The sequence below is a fragment of the Manis javanica genome, chromosome 11 (genome assembly GCF_040802235.1).
Source record: "Manis javanica isolate MJ-LG chromosome 11, MJ_LKY, whole genome shotgun sequence".
NCBI lineage: Eukaryota > Metazoa > Chordata > Mammalia > Pholidota > Manidae > Manis > Manis javanica.
Window position 1 is genome coordinate 75,177,167 of NC_133166.1, and position 24,790 is coordinate 75,201,956.

General features: G+C 38.6%; 2 protein-coding genes across 20 annotated transcripts in view; one reads left to right on the plus strand and one right to left on the minus strand.

The window, feature by feature from the left end:
* The window catches only part of CEP170 (centrosomal protein 170), a 121,637-nt gene extending 103,995 nt beyond the window's left edge, over positions 1–17,642 (minus strand). For 6 of the 12 annotated variants that reach the window (XM_073216697.1, XM_073216695.1, XM_073216691.1 and 3 more), the window contains exon 1: positions 17,395–17,639. The gene's annotated coding sequence lies outside the window, so the exon portion shown is untranslated. Of the gene's footprint in view, positions 1–17,394 lie in introns of all 12 variants that reach the window. The other 6 variants (XM_073216698.1, XM_073216693.1, XM_073216690.1 and 3 more) reach the window with 3 other exon arrangements.
* A 719-nt stretch (positions 17,643–18,361) lies between these two features.
* The window catches only part of SDCCAG8 (SHH signaling and ciliogenesis regulator SDCCAG8), a 271,642-nt gene continuing 265,213 nt past the window's right edge, over positions 18,362–24,790 (plus strand). For all 8 annotated transcript variants that reach the window (XM_073216700.1, XM_073216702.1, XM_073216703.1 and 5 more), the window contains exon 1: positions 18,362–18,572. In XM_073216700.1, the coding sequence (XP_073072801.1) occupies positions 18,506–18,572 (67 nt within the window). In that variant the 5' untranslated portion in view covers positions 18,362–18,505. The remainder of the gene's footprint in view (positions 18,573–24,790) is intronic.

The following is a 24,790-nucleotide window of genomic DNA, read 5'->3' on the forward strand; positions in this document are numbered from 1 at the left end:
AAAACAATAACTCCACAGCTGTGCTTTTCTTGGATACTTACCAAGATACTTGTTCAAATATAACATGTGAACAAACTCTGTACTGAAAATTTCTGCTTTCACATACTCATGGTCATTTTGGAATGAGTTCTCCAAATTATACCTCTATCATCTGCCACATACATAATTAATAAAATCTTTTAAAAAATAATTAAAGCATATATGTATTGAAAAAAATTTAACTGAATGAAACTTTCACTTTAAAAAGTTCATAAAAAATGATATTCCAAATATTGAGTCATATATTCCATATCTGCATGTATTATATCTTTTCAAAGGAAGACTTAGATTTGATGGAAAAAGCCAGTGATTTAATAAAACATAATTTCTTCAAAAATGAAGACATTTCTTAAAAAAAATGCTTGAGAAAACAAGTTAAACTTTTCCATATATTATCTAGGAATTAGAAGTTCTTGCCAAGTTTCCTCTGCCAGTTTATGAAAAATGTAAACTCTGACTTATCTTTGGTAGAACTGTACAACTTTGTTAAAACATACTTTTGTTTTATACCAACAAATCATTAAGACTGAGATTCAAACATTTATCAAGTACCTCCTCTATGCCTGTAACTGTATTAATTGCTTATACCTTCATGCTTTCATTTAACTCCCAAAACAAGCATGAAAAAAAAACATTTTTCCTTTCAGAAAAGCTCAAGTTAAATGACTTACCTGAGATCACAAATCTACTAGTATTAAGTGACAGCTATCTGATTTCAAACCTGGGCTTTAAAATTACCAAATTCTGGGCTTTTTACACAACCACCACTGTCTCCTTTGTATTTTTTTCAAGAACACTTTAAGATGGTAGTGATACCAATTCCTACAGACTTGGATTTGGCTAAAGAGTTTGAACATGACTGAAATGAAATATGTTTTTACCTAGGGACATATTCAATGATACTATCTTTTTGAACAAATAAACACTGAAATTTCATGAAAAATACAGTCTAATTTCCATCTACGTCTTACTCTCCCACTTGGCCACCAATCAGCTGCAAGATCCTCTCTCTGATTTTAAGCCCACAGACAAGTAAGAGTCAGTTTATATTAAAACTAGAGGCCAAAAATCAGCTGACCCATCTAGAGGAATGACTTAAATTTAGAAAATCAGGGTACAGCATGGATCAGAAATCTAGAATTTGAAAGAAGAGTAAACTACCTCTAAGCTCACTGAACAACTATGAATCTGACAGGTCATATATTACTAGGAGAGGAAAAAGTACACAAAGCTGTCTCAAAGAACCAAAAATAGCATCTATAGGATGAAGTGACAGTGAGAAGAAAGCAATCTGAGGTAAGGATCTATAGGACCCTCCAAGCCAAATGTTTCTGATTCGTTCTATGACAGTTTCTCATTTCCGTCATTTGTCGGTAATGAATTTTAGTGTATCACACTGCCTAATGTGCCCTGTAAAACTACCTTCCTCCTTTAATTCACTATATATTAATTATTTGGGAGGTGAGCATATATATCATTTGAACCAGTATGAGCACAACACATGAAAACTGACATAAAAAAACTTCCAAGTACAGAAAAACTCAAAAGTCTCAGAATGTTTAAACAAGGATATATTTTATAAATAAATCACACATGTAGTTTTCATTGCCTAATAACAAGTTGTTAATCATTAGCCTAAATTATGAAGTATTTCTTCTTACCTTCATGTTAAATTATATAATTAAGGATGGCTTTAGTTTAATACTTCAACTACACACACACAGAAAATAAATTCACAGAAAATGCTGACAGGAAAATAATTTATGTTGGAAAGCAAAAAAAGCATAAAAGAGCTTTATATTTTCACTCATGAAGTCATACAGCATTCACACAAGTCAGTAAATTACATAAGTAATCAAGCCTTTCTTTTGACCAGAATTTTTCAGTAATCATTTCAACTGTTACTATATCTGTAAGTCTACCTTTCACATATTATAACTTATTACAGTACTGATGCTTAAAGTGATTAAGTTCATCATTACCATAATACCATGAGGTATGTAAGAGTTTGCTGGAAATAATTATGGGGTAAATTCCACTGTAAAACAAATTTTCAAAATGCAAAAACTTACATTTAAAGCAGAAATCATCTAATCAGAAAGTCATTTTGTAACAGAACTCAGTATCCATTATTAGTAAATTTGAATTTTCGAAGCCAAAGCAGCTTTTGGGTTTGAACATGATACCCATAGATACCAACTAATTTTGAAAAGCTGCTTTACTATTTTTAAGAAATGTTATTTCCTGCTTTTAACCCAGCTCTTGTTACTAGCTCCTTATACATGCAGCAAAGCTGGAATCTTTAAGAATGTCCTAAAACTAATGAACTTTCAGAAAAAGGGATTAATGTATTGTCATAATGTTTAAGACATAATGTCATAATTGTCATAATGTCATAAACGTTCTGCATTTTGAAAATGTTTCACAATACAACAGTTTAAAATGTGTTTTAAAATAATTAGAAAGCGTGAAAAAAACATTAAAAACTTTGAAAAAGAAAATGAAATACAAACAGCACATAGTTTGCTGATGGGGGCTTTCCCTCCTCTCCAATAGAGGCAGGCTTTCAAGAGTGGACTGTGTTGCTAATTCTAATTCTTTACCTTTCAACTATTCTTGAATTAATTTTATGTACTTAAGATTTACTGAGTTTCTGTCCTCTTCCTTCCTCACCTACCTTTAGTGAACTATAGTAAAAAATGTCCTCCTAATTGCTAACTCCAATGATTTTTAACATCCTTATCTTACATCATCACCTCTCAGTATCTTTGACCATTCTTGCCTTCTAGAGACATAACTTTGGTTCCTCTCCCTTCTGTGGACACTTCTCAATCTCTCTGAAAGTCTTTCTCTTTAAACCCTTTTTTTTAAGGGATTACTTCCCAGTACATGATTGCTTTAAGATTTCTTTGAAATGACTGGAGTTCAAATACTGCTTATTACATTAAGTCACATTTCTAAACTTCCAGTCAAAGCCCCTTTTGAGATACAAACCTCAGCTTTAATTGCTCTCAAATTATTTTCAGTTCAATGTCCTCACTAACCCTTCAGAAAGAATTAAAAAAGAAAACTGAATTTTTCCATCTCCTGAACAAAATCTGCCTTTTCTCCTGTTTTCCCTATCGTGGTGAATGGCATTACCAACCACCCAAGTACTCTCCCAGTTTCCCTTTATTTAGATAAGTCACTGATATTTATCATGAAAATGTGTATTTTCTAATTCTTCAAAAAGACCCTTTTGGATTGGACTGACTGGGTTGACAACATGGGGGAACATGGATGGGGGAATAGCTGTTAATTTTGAAGAGTTACAAGTAAGAAAGAAAAGAAGATACTAGGGCACAGGAAATATATAATTCCTGATATAGAATCCTGAGACTAGAGGAGGAAACTACAAATTGGAACCAAGAAAAAGAGAGAAAGGAAAGAACAAGTCAGACATTAGAAACCCTAGTGCAAAAATAAACACCTGAGTAGATGAAAGAAATGGTTGTCCAAACAGCTTTCTTTGATGAAATACTCATCTTATTATCTTTGGGGGCAGGGGTATTAACTTAAAAAAAAATACATTAGCAAAAAGGTGCCAGATTCTATTAACAAATTAGGTTTTGAATGTTATTTTCAGTAATTATTAGACATGCTTCTGCTGGACACCAGACAGACGCACCTTTTCCCCAGGAGAGCCTCCCCAAATTTCTAAATTTTACTTCATTTACCCTTCATTTAACTGCATTCTATTTATTCCCACCTCTCCAATTTATAAATTTAAAATTCCTGTTTCCATACAGTAAGTGGATCTTTAGCGTTTTTGAACTTGTTGCCTTCTACTTATAATCACAGAGTCAAACTGTGCCATGCTCTCTCACCTCAAGCAAAGGCTCTGGTTTTTACTGAATAGCTCAATAGAGAATTCCTCACAAAGCTGACAGGTAGGGGAACAGTAAAGTGGATGTAATGAGAACATCTCTTTCACTCCTCGATTTGCTACTGAAGGAAATGGTAAAATCACTAGATTAAAGACACAGAGTATGTTTCCTTCAACAGTTCTTCAGGTGCAACAAAAACCAAAAACCGAATTCTATTTACCATTCCTCTTTAAAAGTACACACACACACACTCTCTCAATGCCTCTGCCCCTCAAAAGACAGATAGCTCAGTGTCATCAATGTCAATTTTGTAAGCTAGCTATTTACAGAAAAATTGAGTTCAATAACACTACTGGAATAGAAAACTGTGATTTCATTTTTCAACTGTTTAATATGACAGTGACTGTTAGAAAATGTTTCAATAGCACATTTAGAAAACTTAAAACTGAAACATTTAATTTCAAATGTTTTAAGAGTCCTTTTATTACAAGTACACAAACTCAACGTCTGCAGTTCGCTTTGAAATGTATCAAAATATAAGATGAAATGATGAACAGACAATGGATGCATGGCCAGATACGTGACAAAACATATTATACAATGTTAAAGGTAGAATCAAGATGGTGGGTGTATGAGTGGTCACTAGGAAATCCTTTCAACTGCCCTCTGTGTTTGACTTTTCATTAGAAATATTAAAAAGAATCTAGAAGAATAATAAAGTACATACACAAAGCTCTGTGTTTAAAAAAAAAAAGCTTATCTCATTAATTAACTCTAGAGAAAAGAGGGAATAAAAAGTAAAAACTCTTTGAATGCTATATAAAATGTAAGGAATGCACCCAAAGCTGTATTGAGAAAACCTGTTCAAACCTCAGTAGCACAGCCACCCAAGAAAAGCAGGGGCCTGTTATGTTAATGAGTAAAACTTCATCCAGGGCTTTCGATTTAGAAGATTCTAGGGGAGAATAACTGAACATCCCCATCTATAAAGTAGATATTACCTGATTTCTTGTGAAGTGTTAGGGTGATTAAAGGTTTTGTAGTTGACTGATTATTCTTTATCTCTTAATAATACATTCTTGGCTTCCGGGATAATATATTCTTGGCTTCCGGGACACCCACTCATTAACCTCACTGACCACTTCTTTTCAATCCTTCTTGATAGCTCTTTCTCTCTTGCTAAGCTTTTAATATTGGACTTAGACCTCTTCTCAAGCTAATTAATGATCTCTCAACCTCAGCAGTATCTTCCAGTCCTACAATGTTAAATATGGTCTACTGGTGATACTTAAAATTTGAATATTTCATCCAAATGTCTCCTCTGGATTCCAGATGTATATCCGACTGCCTAACTGTTATCTCCACTTCTTAATAGTTTGGTAGGTATTTCATACTTAACATGCCCAAAATTCATTTTTTAAAAACCAGAAACTGGTAACTTCCACTGTCTCCACTATTATCACTCTAGTCTAAACCACCAGTTTGTTAATCTGGAGATTACTGCCATTTGTTTCTTATTGCAGCTCAGTTCCCATTCTTTTCTCTATTATCCACAAATCAGGCAAAGCCATACCAATTCTTCTGTTATTCTAAAACCCTCCAATGTAACTCCTAAGGTACTTTAAATAAAACCAACCAATACAATCTCTAATCAACCTCATTGGTTCTTCCTTCTTCTTGCTCACTTCACCTCCAGCCACTGGCCTCCTTGTTCTCTGAATTCACTCATTCCATTCCTGTCTCAGGCCCACTGTACTCTCCCAACCAGATACCTACAGGGCTTACTTACTTCCTTAACTAACACAAGTCTCTGCTAAGTGTCATCTTCTCAGAGAGCAGTATTCCCTAATCACTCTAAAGTAGAGGCTATCTTTTGTGTAAAAGGGGGAAGCAGGTTAAGAATATACACTGTATTTCCTAAAATTGAAAAAATCAATGGACGGATATAGAAAGGATAATAAAGTTACCAACTGGGTTTGGGAATGTGGTAACTCTGCAGGTAAGGTAGAAAAGTGGTAAGATTCTTCACATTGTTTTTAAAATAGTGCTTCATTTTTTAAAATCATTTGAATATTCTGCTATTTGAATGACTAATTAAATTTAAAAAAGAAGTTCTCCATTAATCTCTATCCTTTGATTTATTTTTCTTAGGAGCACCTATGCTTATTTGACTTTGTATCAAGGAATTATTTAATTATCCATAGCCCCCACCAGACTGGAAGCTTCAGCCAACTCCTTAATAGTAGAGGACACAATGGTTTTCTCCTTAATTAAAAACAAAGCAAACAAATAATACTCAAAATGTTTTTCATTATCTTTGTGTCATCTTTTTCCTTCAACATATTTTATTTATATATAAATTTATTCTATTTATAAATATGCATGGCTTTGTCCCTGGCTATATCCAGTACATACATGGCCAGGATGAAGATATAAGAGGACTGGCTTGTTGCATTTATAAATGTTCAAAAGCCAGGAAGAGAAGCTAATCTCTTGGATGAAAGAACCACGACTTAAGAAGATCTCAAGTTATAACTATTGCTGCATTCAAGGAAATGATATATTTAAAAGGGTTAAAGATAAATACTGCTTCAAAAACACTATAGTATATACAGGACAGGAGTGGTCTTAACTTAAAAAAGATGCTGGTTTATACTGACTACATTAGTGGTTTCCAGACAAATTTTTCAAAAAACCCAATGAAGAACAATAGAAAGCTGCAACTTCTTTATTGTTCATTTAAGAACACTGGGAAACAAAAAACAAAACCCATAACCAATATCAAAAGAAGCTTATCACATACTAACACTGTAATTTCATAAAGAAAGGTCATTTTAAGATTAAACAAATAGAATAATCTCAAAAAATCATCTCTTAAACTGCAATAAATCTAACTTGGAAGGCCATATAACATTTTTTTTTCTTTGAACTGGCAAAGATGTACTGTTACTAAAGAGTTTACACAATTTTAGATGCAAACTCAAGTGTATGGCTTGAATTAAGGAAAGGTATCACTTCACTACACTGCATTTGAACTGCAGAAATACGGAAACCAGTTCAGAAGAAAAAAGAACAGCACTTACTTACAAAACTGAATCTAGCTGACAGAGATGTGAAAGGTAAAGGAAACCATGTATGAAATTGTAGGGGTTGTAGTATTTAATTTGGAAAAGAGAAAACCTAGTATACTGAGAAAAACCTTACTGTATCTTACTCTTAAATAGAGAACTGCAACCAGTGGGAGGAAGTTACACAGTAAAGCAGACACAAGTTCAATTTAAGGAGTATCTATCCCACTTTCCCAAAGCTAGCTGAGCCATTCTATGCCCATTTGTTCATGGAAGTGTCATTCATGGATAAGCTGGACAAAATCTTAGAGATGTTAGGAGTGGATGGCAGATCGTATGAGATGACTTCTAGAGTCTACTCTAAAATTTTGTGAATCAGAAGGAATAAATGTAGCTTTTCATAAAGAAGATGAGTGGAAAGAATTCTGGGCCACTTAATAATGTTTGACAGGTAAAATTATTCACTAACTCTGGGTCAAATATTTACAACTTTAAATGTGTAAAATAATAACTTGTAAGACTGTGGCATGAATTACACAAACACACACAACTTGTACTTAGTAGGTGCTTAATACATGTTGGATATTTATTCACTTAATAAAAATTATGTTCAATTTTCTGTATTATGTAGTAATTATTGATATTTTTAACAACTTATCCTCTGCCACATTTCATTTTCTCAAGGCATGCTCAGGATCCTTCCTCACTTCTATGTTTTCTACAATTTCTCTTTTAAGTAATTTTCAGAAGCTTTTCTTTAATTTTGTTGGTTTCCTTTCTACTTTGTTTGACAGAAAAGTGGGCCTTACTTTCAGAACATACTGGCTATGTCTTTTTTTTTGGACCAAAAAAAAAGGAACTATATATATGTCAAATATACTGTTGCACCATCAATTCAACTAAACTGGACTATATATCCAGTCTAATCAACCCTACTACCAGACAGATGTTTTCCTATTCTTCTGTATTGTCCATACTGGCTAACTCATTACTGAGCACTGCTCTCAAGAAATGTTTGGGTAAATAAACTAAGTCCCATCTCATCAAGGTTAGCTGATTATTAGAAATCTTGGTTATTAACAATGGTTTATGAAATAAAGATGGTCTGAGGTTTCTTGCCCTAAGAAATGCATTTCTTACTGAAACACATCAATATTTATTGCTCAAGCCAATATTATCTATATACCAAGGATTTTTTCAGACAGTATATCTAATTGCTCTTTTGTTATACTTTCAGAATAATTTGCAACTGTACAGATATTTTCATTGACACTTAATATCATGCTGTCTGTTAGATATTCATTAGACTAGCACACTGCTTAACACCCCAATGCTCATGCTAGATAACACAAAAATCATTACACACATTTTTTTTTTTTTTAGAGAGAGAATTTTGTTAAAAAAACAAGTTTAAACACATTTAGTATTGGGTGAGTAATACCTCATTACTAAGAGGACAATAAAACCAGTCTTTTTCCTTCAGTGATGAAAGGAACAAGGAACTGACACTTGGAACAAATAAATCACCAAGCATAAAATTTTTTGCAGCACTTTGATATCTGCATGAGATGACATAATGTAGGATAATTTTACAGTGTCAGTTTCACTATTCCAATGCTAAGATAGAAAATATGCAGATGGGTATTTCCATACAAAGTAATTTTAGAAGACTATGAAATTTACCAGTAAAATTCATTTAAAGTATGATTTAAAATAATTCTACATGCTGAATTTAATTAGATTATTTTAAGTTGAAATTTGAGTATTAACAAATTCTTTTTTTAAAGTCTATTAAAATGCAATGTAGAATTAAAGGATAAAGAGTTATAGACCTGATCATACTATAAAATGCTACTGAATATCAGGAAATAGTAAATATGGTTGTAGTAAGCAGTAGGGAAAAAATTCCAACAGTCTCTGATTTTATGAAAAGCCCGTTAGGGCATCATTCCCTTTATCAGCAAGTTAATCTGCAAAACTGAAGTTCTACTTGGTAGAATTATTATTTTTACAACACAAAGAAAAGGCCAAGATCAATGGAACTGGGGTATCAATGAACTCAATTGTTAAACAACTCAAAGCGTGTATGGAGAAGCCTTCCATAATTTTCACAGAGTAGAACAACTGGGGTGCACAGCTGGAGAGCACTCTGCAGAACAGACCTCAGCTTTATTTGGCTCTGCCTTTCACAAGCAATTTGACTGAGACAGTTAACTTTGGAAAGTCAATCAACTTTCCAAGTTTTTGTGTCTTCCTCTGTCTCTGTCAAGTGCATTTGACTCTTCAGTTTTAAAACACCAAAATGCTACAGTATCTACAAAGTTAGAACTAAAAGCAGACCTGGTTTCATTTTTTTTTTTTTTTTTTTTAATTAATGGACTTTATTTTTTGGACAGTTTTAGGTTTGTGGAAACATTGAGCAGTCGGTACAGAGTTCCCATAAACTCCTCCTACCACCCTGAACGCGCCCGATCTCGCCTGGTTTCATTTTTAAAAAAATAATGACAGAGGGCGGAGCCAAGATGGCGTGAGTAGTTCAGTGGAAATCCCCTCCCAAAAACATATATATTTATGAAAATACAATAAATACAACTATTCCTAAAAGAGACACCAGTGGATACAGTATAACAGCCAGGCTACATCTACATCTGCGAGAACTCAACATCACACGAAGGGGGTAAGATACAAGCGGCGGCTTGGTGGGACCCAAACGCCTCCCCACCCCAGAATCTGGTGGGAAGAAAGGAGTCAGAATGGGGAGGGAGTGAAAGCCTAGGACTGCTAAACAACTAGCTCTAGAAATCTGTACCTGGAGCGCAGACACAAGGGGCATGGGGTGCTGGATATTAGAGAAATGGAAAAGCAAAACCTGAGGGAAGGTCCCTGCATCCAGTGCCCCTGAGACAAAAGAAAAGCGAGTGCTTTCTGCAAGTCTTCAAGAGACAGGGACCCCACAGCTAGATGAAGTCGTCCCAGCACACAAAGCAAGCAGCTGGGAATCCTGGGGAACATTATGTGTCCTAAACCCCTGGATGGTAGCGCAGCTCTGAAGCCCCTCATGGCACTAAGCAGCCTGCCAGTCGTTCCCACAACTGGCGCAGACCCTGACACACCGGCCCAGAAGTGTGAGCGCGGCAGCACACTCCAGGGGCGGCAGCGCCAGAGGGGACCAGAAGCGGCCCATGTGCACCGCTGGCTGAGGTGCCAGAGGGGCCTGGGAGAAGCCGGTGTGAGCCCGTGGCAGTGGTGACTGAGCGGCCCAGGAGCGTTTCACACGCGCAGGCAGCCGCAGCGCCAAAGGGGCCCAGGAGAGAGCAGTGCGAACCCAAGGCAGCGGCGACCAAGCGGCCCGGAAGCAGCCCGCGTGTACCAGTGGCAGTGGCGCCAGGAACATAGGAGAGGCCCACGCGCACCTGCAGTGGTGCCAGAGGGGCCCGAGTGCGGCCCGTGCACACCATCCGAGGCGGCGCAAAAGGGGCCTAGGATCGGCCTGCGGGAGCTGATGGCGGCAGCGGAGGAGAAGCCCTGGAGCAGCTGCGCTCCCAGCAGCCGAATGGAATCCCAGCCCGACGCACAGACGCCAAGGCCAGACCCAAAGGCCACTGCTGGCACACAGCTGACAGGCTGGTGCGCAGCTATCGCGGAGGAGCACACCCTGCGCGCCTGCCACTCCCCGCAGGGCTCTGCACTGCTCTGATGGAGACCCCACCAATAGCAGCTTAGGAGATTAACCCGGTGGCTGCTCCAGGACTGCGGGTAACCGACACAGACAGCGGAGAAGGGCAAGGCGTCCAGCAAGCAGAAAAGGACTTTCTTCCCCCAGCTGACACACCTGCAACCCAACTACAGCCACTGCTATCACCATGAAAAGGCAGAAAAATTCAGTCCAGTCCAAAATAGTCCAGACAACCCCTGAGAAAGGATCTGCAGAGACAGACCTAACCAGTCTCCCTGAAAAAGAATTCAAAATAAAAATCATAAACATGCTGATGGATCTGCAGAGAAATATGCAAGAGCTAAAGGATCAAGTACAGATGGAGACTACAGAAATAAAACAATCTTTGGAAAGACTTAAAAGCAGAATGGACAGGATGCAAGAGGCCATTAATGGACTAGAAAAAAGAGAACAGGAATGCATAGAAGCTGATGCAAAGAGAGATAAAAGGATGTCTAGAAATGAAACAATATTAAGAGAACTGTGTGACCAATCCAAAAGGAACAATATCTGCATTATAGGGGTACCGGAAGAAGAAGAGAGAGAAAAAGGGATAGAAAGTATCTCTGAAGAAATAATTGCTGAGAACTTCCCCAAACTTGGGGAGGAAATAGTTGCTCAGACCACGGAAGCACACAGAACTCCCAACAAAAGGGACCCAAGAAGGACAACAGCAAGACACATAATAATTAAAATGGCAAAGACCAAGGACAAGAACAGAGTATTAAAGGCAGCCAGAGAGAGAAAAAAGGTCACCTACAAAGGAAAACCCATGAGGCTATCATCAGACTTCTCAACAGAAACTTTACAGGCCAGAAGATAATGGCATGATATATTTAATGCAATGAAACAGAAGGGCCTTGAACCAAGGATACTGTATCCAGCATGATTATCATTTAAATAGGAAAGAGGGATTAAACAATTCCCAGACAGCAAAAGTTGAGGGAATTTGCCTCCCAAAAACCACCTCTACAGGGTATTTTAGAGGGACTGCTCTAGATGGGAGCACTCCTAAAAAGAGCACAGAACAAAACACCCAATATATGAAGAATGGAGGAGAAGTAATAAGAAGGGAGAGAAATAAAGAATCATAAGACAGTGTTTATAATAGCTCAATAAGTGAGTTAAGTTAGACAATAAGGTAGAAGAAGCTAACCTTGAACCTTTGATAATCACAAACTTAAAGCCTGCAATGGCAGTAAGTACATATCTTTCAATAAAAACCCTAAATGTAAATGGACTGAATGCACCAATCAAAAGACACAGAGTAATAGAACGGATAAAAAAGCAACACCCATCTATATGCTGCTTACAGGAGACTCACCTCAAACCCAAAGACATACACAGATTAAAAGTCAAGGGATGGAAAAAGATATTTCATGCAAACAAAAGGGAGAAAAAAGCAGGTGTTGCAATACTAGTATCAGACAAAATAGACTTCAAAACAAAGAAAGTCACAAGAGACAAAGAAGGACATTACATAATGATAAAGGGCTCAGTCCAACAAGAGGATATAACCATTATAAATAAATACGCACCCAATACAGGAGCACCAGTATATGTGAAACAAATACTAACAGAATTAAAGGAGGAAATAGAATGCAATGCATTCATTTTGGAGGACTTTAACACACCACTCACTCCAAAGGACAGATCCACCAGACAGAAAATAATAAGTAAGGACACAAAGGCACTGAAAAACACACTAGAACAGATGGACCTAATGGACATCTACAGAACACTACATCCAAAAGCAACAGGATACACATTCTTCTCAAGTGCACATGAACATTCTCCAGAATAGACCACATACTAGGCCACAAAAAGAGCCTCAGTAAGTTCAAAAAGATTGAAATCCTACCAACCAACTTTTCAGACCACAAAGGTATAAAACAAGAAATGAATTGTACAAAGAAAGCAAAAAGGCTCACACACACATGGAGGCTTAACAACATGCTCCTAAATAATCAATGAATCAACGACCAAATCAAAATGGAGATCCAGCAATATATGGAAACAAATGACAACAACAACACAAAGCCACAACTTCTGTGGGACGCAGCAAAAGCAATTTTAAGAGGAAAGTATATAGCAGTCCAGGCATATTTAAAGAAGGAAGAACAATCCCAAATGAATAGTCTAATGTCACAATTATCGAAATTGGAAAAAGAAGAACAAATAAGGCCTAACGTCAGCAGAAGGAGGGATATAATAAAGATCAGAGAAGAAATAAATAAAATTGAGAAAATAAAACAATAGAAAAAAATCAATGAAACCAAGAGCTGGTTCTTTGAGAAAATAAACAAAATAGATAAGCCCCTAGCCAGACTTATTAAGAGAAAAAGAGGATCAACACACGTCAACAGAATCAGAAACGAGAAAAGAAAAATCACGAAGGACCCCACAGAAATACAAAGAATTATTAAAAAATACTATGAAAACCTACATGCTAACAAGCTGGAAATCCTAGGACAAATGGACAACTTTCTAGAAACATACAACCTTCCAAGACTGACCCAGAAAGAAACAGAAAATCTAAACAGACCAATTACCAGCAATGAAATTGAAGCGGTATTTAAAAAATATACCCAAGAACAAAACCCCCATGCCAGATGGATTTACCTTGGAATTTTATCAGACATACAGAGAAGACATAATACCCATTCTCCTAAAAGTTTTCCACAAAAACAGAAGAGGAGGGAATACTCCCAAACTCATTCTATGAAGCCAACATCACCCTAATACCAAAACCAGGCAAACACTCGACCAAAAAAGATAACTATGTACCAATATCCCTGATGAACGTAGATGCAAAAATACTCAACAAAATATTAGCAAACAGAATTCAAAAATACATCAAAAGGATCATACACCATGACCAAGTGCAATTGATCCCAGGGATGCAAGGATGGAATAACATAAAAAAAACTCATCAATATCATCCACCACAGCAACAAAGGACAAAAACCACATGATTATCTCCAAAGATGCTGAAAAAGCATTCGACAAAATTCAACATCTATTCATTATAAAAACTCTCCACAAAATGGGTATAGAAGGCAAGTACCTCAAGATAATAAAGGCCATGTATGATAAACCCACAGCCAACATCATACTGAACAGCAAGAAGCTGAAAGCTTTTCCTCTGAGATCAGGAACAAGACAGGGATGCCCACTCTCCCCACTGTTATTCAACATAGTATGGGAGGTCCTAGCCAGGGCAATCAGACAAAACAAAGAAATACAAGGAATCCAGACTGGTGAAGAAGAAGTGAAACTGTCACTATTTGCAGATGACATGATATTGTACATAGAAAAACCCTAAAGACTCCACTCCAAAACTACTAGAACTAATACTGGAATTCAGCAAAGTTGCAGGATACAATATTAACACACAGAAATCTGTGGCTTTCCTATACACTAACAATGAACTAATAGAAAGAGAAATCAGGAAAACAATTCCATTCACAATAGCATCAAAAATAACAAAATACCTAGGAATAAACCTAACCAAAGAAGGGAAAGACCTATACCCTGAAAACTACAAGACACTCTTAAGAGAAATTAAAGAGGACACTAACAAATGAAAACTCATCCCATGCTCCTGGCTAGGAAGAATTAATATCGTCAAAATGGCCATTCTGCCCAAAGCAATATACAGATTCAATGCAATCCCTATCAAATTACTAACAGCATTTTTCAATGAACTGGAACAAATAGTTCAAAAATTCATATGGAAACACCAAAGACCCCGAATAGCCAAAGCAATCCTCAGAAGGAAGAATAAACTGGGAGGGATCTCACTCCCCAACTTCAAGCTCTACTACAAAGCCACAGTAATCAAGACAATTTGGTACTGGCACAAGAACAGATCCACAGACCAGTGGAACAGAATAGAGACTCCAAACATTAACCCAAAGTTATATGGTCAATTAATATTCGATAAAGTAGCCATGGACATACAATGGGGAAATGACAGTCCCTTCAACAGATGGTGATGGCAAAACTGGACAGCTACATGTAAGAGAATGAAACTGGATCACTGTCTAACCCCATACACGAAAGTAAATTCGAAATGGACCAATGACCTGAATGTAAGTCATGAAACCATAAAACTCTTAGAAAAAAACACAGGCAAAAATTTCTTAGACATATACATGAGTGAATTCTTCATGAACATCTCTCTCCAGGCAAGGGAAACAAAAGCAAAAATGAACAGGTGGGACTATATCAAGCTGAAAAGCTTCTGTATAGCAAAGGACACCATCAATAGAACAAAAAGGTACCCTATGCTATGGGAGAATATATTCATAAATGAGAGATCTGATAAAGGGCTGACATCCAAAATATATAAAAAGCTCCCACACCTCAACAAACAAAAAGCAAATAATCCAATTAAAAAATGGGCAGAGGAGGTGAATAGACAGTTCTCTAAAGAAGAAATCCAGATGGCTAACAGGCACATGAAAAGATGCTCCACATTGCTAGTTATCAGAGAAATGCAAATTAAAACCACAATGAGATATCACCTCACACCAGTAAGGATTGCCATCATCAAAAAGACAAACAACAACAAATGTTGGCGAGGTTGTGGAGGAAGGGGAACCCTCCTACACTGCTGGTGGGAATGTAAATTAGTTCAACCATTGTGGAAAGCAGTATGGAGGTTCCTCAAAATGCTTAAAATAGAAATACCATGACCCAGGAATTCCACTTCTAGGAATTTAACCTAAGAATGCAGCAGACCAGTTTGAAAAAGACAGATGAACCCCTATGTTTATCGCAACACTATTTACAATAGGCAAGAAATGGAAGCAACCTAAATGTCTATCAGTAGATGAACAGATAAAGAAGATGTGGTACATATACACAATGGAATATTACTCAGCCATAAGAAAACAAATCCTACCATTCGCAACAACGTGGATGGAGCTAGAGGGTATTATGCTCATGAGATAAGCCAGGCAGAGAAAGACAAGTACCAAATGATTTCACTCACATGTGGAGTATTAAGAACAAAGAAAACTGAAGGAACAAAACAGCAGCAGAATCACAGAACCCACGAATGGACCAACAGTTACCAAAGGGAAAGGGACTGGGGAGGATGGGTGGGAAGGGAGGGATAAGGATGGGGAAAAAGAAAGGGGGCATTACAATTATCTTGTATAATTTGGGGGGGGGTTTACGGGGCAGGCTCTACAACACAGAGAAGACAAGTAGTGATTTTACAGCATCTTACTACACTGATGGACAGTGACTGTGAAGGGGGGAGCCTAGTCAACATAATGTTCTTCATGTAATTGTACATTAATGATTCCCAAAAAATAAAAAAAGACATCACCAAAAAAAAAATAATAATGACATAAAAATACAAAATGGCTTGTAACTTGCAATGCAGCATTTCCAGAGCTGAATTCCTAAATCGCTGCAGCATACCCAGCTCAGTTTTATCAATGAAGACCCAGATACAGTATTAAGAATGTAAATCTCTCCTCCCCATCATTCTTCCACCTGCTCCTCCTCATTCGGCTTTATTCTCTCTCCTGCTTGTTTTAATACCAACAAGCGGTTGTAAGCATTGGAAACTTAAGGATCAAATCATTTAAAAAATACTTTCAATCAAATGTATCATCTGCTTCTACACGTTTCTCTCAAATGGGTGAATTTTCATTAAGATAAAGAAGTATAAACAAATTCAGAAACATAAATGTACCCGGCCTATTTTTTGTTTGTTCTTACTGTTTAAAAAACAAAACGGAAAGATGTATCCTAATCTGTCCCCTTAGGAACATGAAATGCGTTACCCACCCAGTGAAAATACATTCTGCTGGTTCATATCCGTGGTGCATAACAGCTTAGTCGTCGGCCTTCCTAGGCCAATCTTCACGGTCATCTAATTTTATATCGATCATCTTGGCAATGCTTTGGCAGGCACTGCCCCTGCTTACATTCTTCAAATAAATAAGCTGCAGTGATCATCAAAAACGCGGAGATATATGGCTGAGACTACAAATCTCACATCTTCCCGCCCTGTGTCAAACAGCTGCCAGTATTTTTTTTCCCCTTGCATAAAATGAAGGGAATCACAACGGAAGGACAATGAAGCCGAGAGGAAGCCGCTCTCCTCCCCAGGGCTCATTACAGAGCGGGAGCCGAGACTCAGTAGGGTGCAGTCGCCCGGCAGAGTGCGCGCTCCACGACGTCCACGCCCTCCAGCCGCGACCCTCAGGCGCCTCGCCTGACCTCCCCGCATCCGCCCCACAGCCCAAAACCCACAGCTGGGAAGGGCTCGGCGCTGCCAGGAGCTGCGACCCGGGTAGACCCTCCACAGAGGCCGCACCTCCGCACCCTAGCCAACAGCCACGGCGGAGGCGGGGGTGGGCAGGGGGTGGCGCTGCACAAAGCCCGCAGAGCTAGAAACGACTCGACGCATTTAGAGGAAGAGGCGTCGGCTGCCGGACGAGCCCGGGCCGCAGGAGTGGGACCAGCAGTGGGGGTGGGGCGTGGGGCGAGAGACGCCCCCCGGCCCGGTTGGCAGCATAGGGGCGGTGGCTCCGCGCGGGGCCTGCATGGAGCGCCCTTAGGTCGCTGGCCCAGCCCCGTGCTCCCCGCGGGCGGCGCCCCGCCGGACGCCCGGAGGCCATGTGGAAGGGCAGCGGCGGCCAAACGGGCAGCGCCCACCGCGAACGCCTAGCGCATCACTTACCCCTCACCGCGGAGAGGGACCGGACGGGGGAGGCGGGGCGCGTTGCGTCCCGTGAGTCTCTCGTACGCCGTCCTCCCCCCACCCCGTCGTCGTCGCCGCCGCTGCGGTCGAGCTTCGGCCCCTCCGCTCCGTTGGGCAGTAACGTTATTCCACACACGCCCCACACATAGCGGTAATGGCAAAGAGCGGTACCAGTGCGCAGGCGCTCGGGGCAAGGGTGACGAGCCTGGCCCGCTCCCCTCCTACTGCCCAGGCCCAGCGATCTCGCATTGCGCAGGCGCCAAACACAGACAATGAAAGGGGGTTGTGCGGAGGGTCTCACCCACAAGCTTTTTTCAGTTGTCACTGCGCAGGCGTGCCCCAAAGACCGGCCTGAACAATGGAGGAGGATTCTGGGCGTTAGCGGACCGCCACCAACAGGGACTACAGTTCCCAGCGGGCAGTGCGCCAGCTCCCAGGGCCGTTCGGGCTACTGGGCATACTAGGATTTGTAGTGCCAGCCGCCTTCGCTAGCTAAGCTGCTTGTAAGATGTAGAGCTTCATTTTCTTGAGAATTGGTCTGGCCGTTTTGGCAATGGCGCGGCTGAAGGGTGGAGAGATTGTTATTTGCGTTCTTGAGAAGCCTGGAGGGTAAACCGCATAGTCGCAAATTTAGACAGGTCAAAGCCTTTAGGGAGCCCTTGCTGTCAGTTGGGTGGTCCGAACAGCAGGACGGGATAAAGGCAGGACTCAACCGAGCTAGGCTACAGTTTTTAAAAAGGGCGGAACCTCCAGGCTGTCTCTTGGCAACCAGATAGGGCAGCCAAACAGCTCAAGCTGGCGCTGGCACCGCGGGATACTCTGGAACTTGTAGTGTAGAGGAAGTGCTTCGCTAGCCTCCAGGCCTCGGTCCTGGAGTTTGTGGACTACAACTCCCGACGTGCACCGTGAGGGCAAGTAGATGGAAGGAGCCCCCGCGAACTCCGTCTTGGGTTCCGTGCTCCCCAATGACAGCAGCAGCAGGAAACAGGCGGGCGCGTTTCGGGCTCTGCTATAAGGCCTCGTGTTCTCGGAGGAGAGAACACAGGACACTTCCCTTCGTAACTCCCACCTCTAGGCCCCGACTGTATGCATGGCGAAGTCCCCGGAGAACTCTACCCTGGAGGACATTCTGGGGCAATATCAACGGAGTCTCCGGGGTGAGTGACTCCTAACCTCTGTGCCCTAACTCCTTGGTACCAGGGCCTCGTTGGCGGGAGCTAACCAGGTGCGTTTCCTAACACCCTGGTTTGGCCCCAGCCAGGATGTGGAGGAAGAAAATGGATGTTAACTGTGAGGAAGGCTGAAGTTGTTTGTTTTAATGGTGAAGTAGTGTGGTTTCCCTGGATTCCCATAGTTAATCTACACCAACTCCCTGATCTTGACTAGGGCATCTTTCTTACCCAACAGCAGCGTTTGCTTTTTAATCCAGTAAATTCCTGATTCACACTTTTACACATTCAAATCATGGTGCAGTGGATTGAATGTGTTTTATTGGGCCAGGAAAAAAAGACAATAATAGTATTTTAATCACAGTAACTTTTACTAGCCCACTAGGTCTACGCTGTTTACATACATTAAATAATTTAAAACTGACAACTGCTTTATGAATTTCCTTTCACATAATTTAAAGAAATTATTTTTTTGAATTTATTATTTATGACTATCCCTCTTTTATCCATCAATGGGGAAATCGAGGTGCAAAGAGGGTAAGTTAGGCCAAAGTCCACACAGCTGGCTAGTGGCAGAGCCAGGTATTAAATTCAAACAAGCCTGTGTGCCTTAGATGTCTATTTTTTTTTCCTTATTAATCATGTCACAGTCACTATCACTGAAACCTTATTTAGTTAATTCAGATTTTCTTAATATAGTACCATGCTAGTGAGCATCTATAGAAGTGATGTCTGTATTTGTAGATAACTGTCATCTTGGACATCATATATAACATCCAGAAATCTCAGTTCTGTTATTTTAAAGTAGAACTTACGGTATTGTCTTTAGCATTATTTGTGAGGAGCAGTGATTTTCACACTTTCTTCTTAGTATTACCTATAAGTAAGAAATATATTTTATATAGGATATATACATACAAACTAAAAGTTTCACTAAAGAATATTCTATTAGATGTAATTTATTACATCTATTAGATGTAAACAGTCTATTTTCTTTTCTTTTTCATTTTCTTAGCCCCCCAGATCATGCCCAAAAGTTAAAAAAAATTATTTAAAACTTTTAGAACACTGACTCATTTATTTAGTGCCTACTCCTATGTGTTAGGCATATTGTATGCTAAGCAACAATATGGAATTAGATAAAGTCCCTTTCTCCGTGGAGCCTCTAGATTAGTGGAGGAGAAAGACAAAAAAATAATTTAGGAAATAAGGTTACAATGATAGGAAATAAGGTTAAAGATCAGTGCTTGGCACATAAGAAGCACTCATTAAATGTTAGCAGCTAGCTATAAGTGGTACTTGGAACAAAGTGAAGATTTTTCAAGGAGATTAGAAAGTTAATCTTCTAGTGACTAGACTTTGTAAGGGTTATTATTTATTTCCATCTGTCTTCAGTGTTAAAAACTGTCGACATTCTCAGTATTCAAACTAAAAGAGTACAATAATTGGTCTTGATGAGCACCTTCATCAGCCTGCTGATGTTTCAAGAGCTGTTAGATAACAGAAATAACCAATTGATAACTTTTAAAAGCAAGAAAACTCCTGTGCACAATGGTAATATATTAGAATGATTTTGTTCAAGTTTTGAGGTTGGTAAAAAAAATTTTGTTGTCCATTATAAGTTTCTCCTAAATGCTTCTCCTCTTTTGACCTTATTTTGAACCTTCATGTAAGCATTAGAGGCTTTTTAATATTAGATATGTTATTCAGTAGAGTGGTTCATTTCAAACTAATGTTATGGTACTATGTTTAATATCCATGATACTGCTTTTAGTAATTGTAGTGAAGAGTTTTCACTGAAAGATAGTACATGTTAAGATAAATTTTAAATTTAGTGTGATAACAATTTAAGAAAGTAAAAAAATTTATAATCAAGAGCACCCATAAAGCAGAGAAAAATAAAGTTTTTTTATTTTTATTTTTTTCAGTTCTTAGGGATTGTTTTAACAGTGAATCAAGAAATGGAACCTGAAATTTTTCATGGGTTTTCAGGACATATTGTTTGTTTAGTAGCATTTTAATTTTTATATTTGTTTAGTTTATGTAACAGCTTATGGAGTGAAATGAAACAGAACTAATTCTGAAGTAAAGCATGATCAGTTCTTCACTTCATACAAATTACTACTTTTAAGTAGGATAATTCCCTTTAAAGTCAAAATTTGCATTTCTGAATAAACAAAGTAGAGTAGCACCATTTTACCTGTGGAACTTCATTATTTTAAGTGTTTGTGCCTATTAACTTGAGAATTATGTTACTATGCAATCAGATACAATGCAATTTAAAGTTATTTGTCCTGGTTTAGTTGGTTTTGTCTATCTGCCATTTCTTCCCCAAAAGTTTTACCTTGTACATGCTTAAAGAGTCTTAATGAGCATTCTTAGTGCTTCCTCACAAGTTTTTCCTCTGGTTTTGAAACAACTGTACATGTAATCATTACTAATATCCCTTCATTTATATTCAGGCAGAAAGTCACTGTATAAAAATGCAAAATGCTTTCACAGTTTTTCACAATAATCCCTCATTTGGTATAGCTTGACCTCATTAATTTAAAGATACTTTTTGGTACTAGTAGAGTACATTAAGAATTTTTAGTTCTGATGTGAAAGGCAGAATCAAAGTTGTTTTCTTGCTTTTGAAACTTGATGGAATTTCTGCCTCTCCTTGACTCCAATGGTCCTACAATAGCCACGGAAATAGGTAGCCCATTTGCAGACCCCACACTCACCTCTCATCCTTTCCCTTATGTTTTCAGATGTACTCAGTGTTTGTCCCCTAAGGATATCTTCTGCTTTGGGTTGTCTGTGCCCCTACTGCAAGAAATTGAAGAGCTTTAGTGACTCTCCTTCAAAGTAAGAGTTCTAAGAGAAAAAACTAAAAGCTTCATTGCCCCACAGACCTGTACTGTTATTCATCTCTATAGATGATTTGAAGTTTTCCAGTTTGGTAAAAAGGGGCATAATCAAGGGATCCTGGAAGGCATGGAGTTTAATCTAGAACTAGAAGTGACTTAGGAGTACGGTTAGGTGTTCATTCACTTTATAGGCAGCTAGAATCCAGACCCACAGAATGGTTAAGAACTATACTGGTAAGTGGGAAGAATAGCAAATACCCCTCCTCTAATTTAAATTCAACACATCATTGTACAAGGCTATGCAGTGTAAAATAAACTAGTTTACAGCTAAGAAAGGGTCAGAAAAAAACAGAACACCAGGAGATATCCAGGTTGTGTCAAGTTCTGCACACTTGAATGTAGGGATATGGTATTAGGAGAGAACTTGTTAGAAATGCAGTGTCTTGGCCTTAATACCAGTGCAGTGTTAACTATGGATATGTTGTTTCATCAACAACTCCTGTACCCATGACTCACCTATTCATGTAGTTCCTAGCCACCTTTGGTTGGGTTGGCATAAATATGGAAAAAACCTGTACTGTGACAAAAACACATAATTATTTTCTGTATACATTTTGTATGCTGGTTCCCCCTTTTTCTTTCAACATGTTGGTGTTTCAGGCTCTGGACTGAATTTGTGGAAGAGTATGATAGAGTCAGAGGGGAGATGTAGAACTAGGTCACTGTACTCTTACTGAGGCTTTACTGATAACCCACCCTCTATGTTATTTATTAAGACAAATTAATTGTTCTTGAATTCTTGTTTCCTTATCTGTAAAATAAGGAAGCAAGGAGAAGAAGAAAATTCTTTCAGACTAGATGGGGGAGTTAATAGCCTTTAGGAGGAAAGCAGATGAAAAAATGTGTGGTGGAGTCAGTGGAAGGCACTAGGAGATGATGAGGCTCTTCTTCTCTTTCCTCCTACACTGTGTTGAACAAGTAAAACACACCTGAGAGCCTGGTTCCCCTCCAGGCACCACTCTCAGACCCTGGATTTCTAATTTCCCTTCTGTCAATACTGGGTGGGAGCACATAAATGGTAACAGTTAAGTTTCTGTTTTATAAAAATGAGAGTAAGAAGTGGAACTAGGTTCGTGGTTATACAAAGTAAGAATATGGGAAGAAGAGAGATAACTTTGGGGGTGATCCTTATCTTTGTAAATTGAACTAGTTTGAGAAAACTGAATATAAAGCTGATGTTCTGTGTTTTACTTATATACTATTGGCACATCCCTCCAGATCGTACAAAGTGTTTTTCTTCATTTCAAGGAAGGGCTCACATCTGAAGAAGGCCTGTGTTAATCTTTCTAGCCAATAATCTGGTCCCTGAATTAGCCAGCAGTGATATCATCTGGACTTTTGGCAAACTTAATAAAACATATGTGTAACAAGTAAAATAAAAGTTCTTTTTCTCAGTTTTATTCATCAAACTTGTATTTCTTCTTCTTTTTGTTTTTGTTTTTCTTAGATGTTTTCTGAATATTTTTTATATTCTTTGCCATATGCTACACATATATATGTAGTATGTGTGTGTGTATGTATAGTTATTGAGGCAAGACAGGCAACAATGTAATAAAGTCTCTGGAAGCATTCCTTATGAAATGAGGAAATTATTTTGGTATTTCAGTGCAGACCGAAACATCTCTCTTTTCTAAAAATTAAAGAAGTGGAATGGTTTGGCTATTATTAAATAAGGATTGGTAATGAAATAATATTTGTAAACATTTGAGTTTATTTTTTGCTGATAAAATTTAAATTACATATACTCATTTTTTGTTTTATATACTCATATGGCTTTTCTTAGTAATTTTAACTTTTGTGACCATTTCTTTTACAAGAATAACAAAAAGCTAGTAGAATTCCATTTTTCCTTCCCTACCATTGAGGAGGTAAAATAGGCAAAGGACAAGATTTAGTAGCCAGAAAGTCGTGCCAAATAAGCAAAGAGTCATCCTTAGAATAATCTAATACAAAACATTGGTTTGGTATTATGAAATTGGAGGGGCATTTTCACATGTTCCTGGACAGAAAAAGAACTAAATTAAGTTCTCCTTAAACTATTGAGATACTGAGAATAGTTATATTCTCTCTTGGGATGTTTACAAGACTTGTCCTCTGATCACTTCCTAATGTTTTCTACCTTTTCACATAGTGATCCTCTTCTCTGGGTCAAAAGATAGAGAATGTAGCTTGGAATGCACTTGTGCACTTGGCAAAGCCTGCTCGATCATGGGGGAGCATCAGCAAAGCCTGCTGGAATACTTAAAGGAATGGCCCTGGAGGGTAGCTCTGAGAAATGGCCTTAGAGTCTAACTATTGCTTCATGTGTTAGGCCTTGAAACAAAATGGAGCTTGATATGAATTCCAAGTTCCTGAGTACAGTAGATACAACACCTTCTCCTGCTGCTTGAATCAGAAGTGCCCCATCACTGAAGTGATGATCATGGGTTGGGTACTGCCAAGCACCACTGCTTCAGCAGAATAGCTCCCTGTCCCGCTCATTTTCACTAAAGAGGCAATTGCTGTTACAGTGTAGCAATGTGGAAACTCTCTCCTCAAGACTGAACACAAGCTGTCAATGTTTTATTGATCTAAACTGATGGTTTTCAAGCGCAGGTGATTTTTCTACCCAGGGACATTTTTGGTAGTCAAACTGGAGGCCGGGGAGGGAGATATTTAACTGGCATCTATTGGGTGGAGGCCAGGGATGTTGCTAGACGCACACAACAACTCCCCTTTCAACAAAAATTATCAGATCCAAGTGTCAATAGTGCTGAGGTTGAGAAACCATGATCTCGAAGTAACAAGGCTCTACTCAGCCCCAGCTCTGCAAGAATCATACTTAGGAGTAATCAAAAGTAAAGATACAGATTGTAGTGGCTGGTGAGTTTACCTTTGTTCTGCCAGTCTGGCTGGGATTACTTCTTGATCAATGAAAAGTGACAGGTGCATAAGTCCTCTCAGTTGGTGCCAAAGAAATACCAGGTGTATCCCTCATAGTGCATATAGCCAATCTCCTTGATTTGTCAACATCCATGCATCATTAATGGTCTTCTAGAAGTTGCTGTCTTAGGCTGTTTATATTCTTGTTCATAGTATCTTTCACTCCTGGTGCCAGGAGTCTTTTGGCTGAGTCTTATGGTAGTATTTTCAATGAGACTTTTTAGTTTTGGCACTTTTAATCTCTGTCAGTGTAGTAATTGCTTTTACAAAGCTAGTTTTGTCTGATTTTTGGCTGTTTTTATCTTGGTCATACTACCTGTCAGTCCCCTAGTAAACTATCTCAGCAGTCTTCTGAACTAGCTGAGGCTCAGT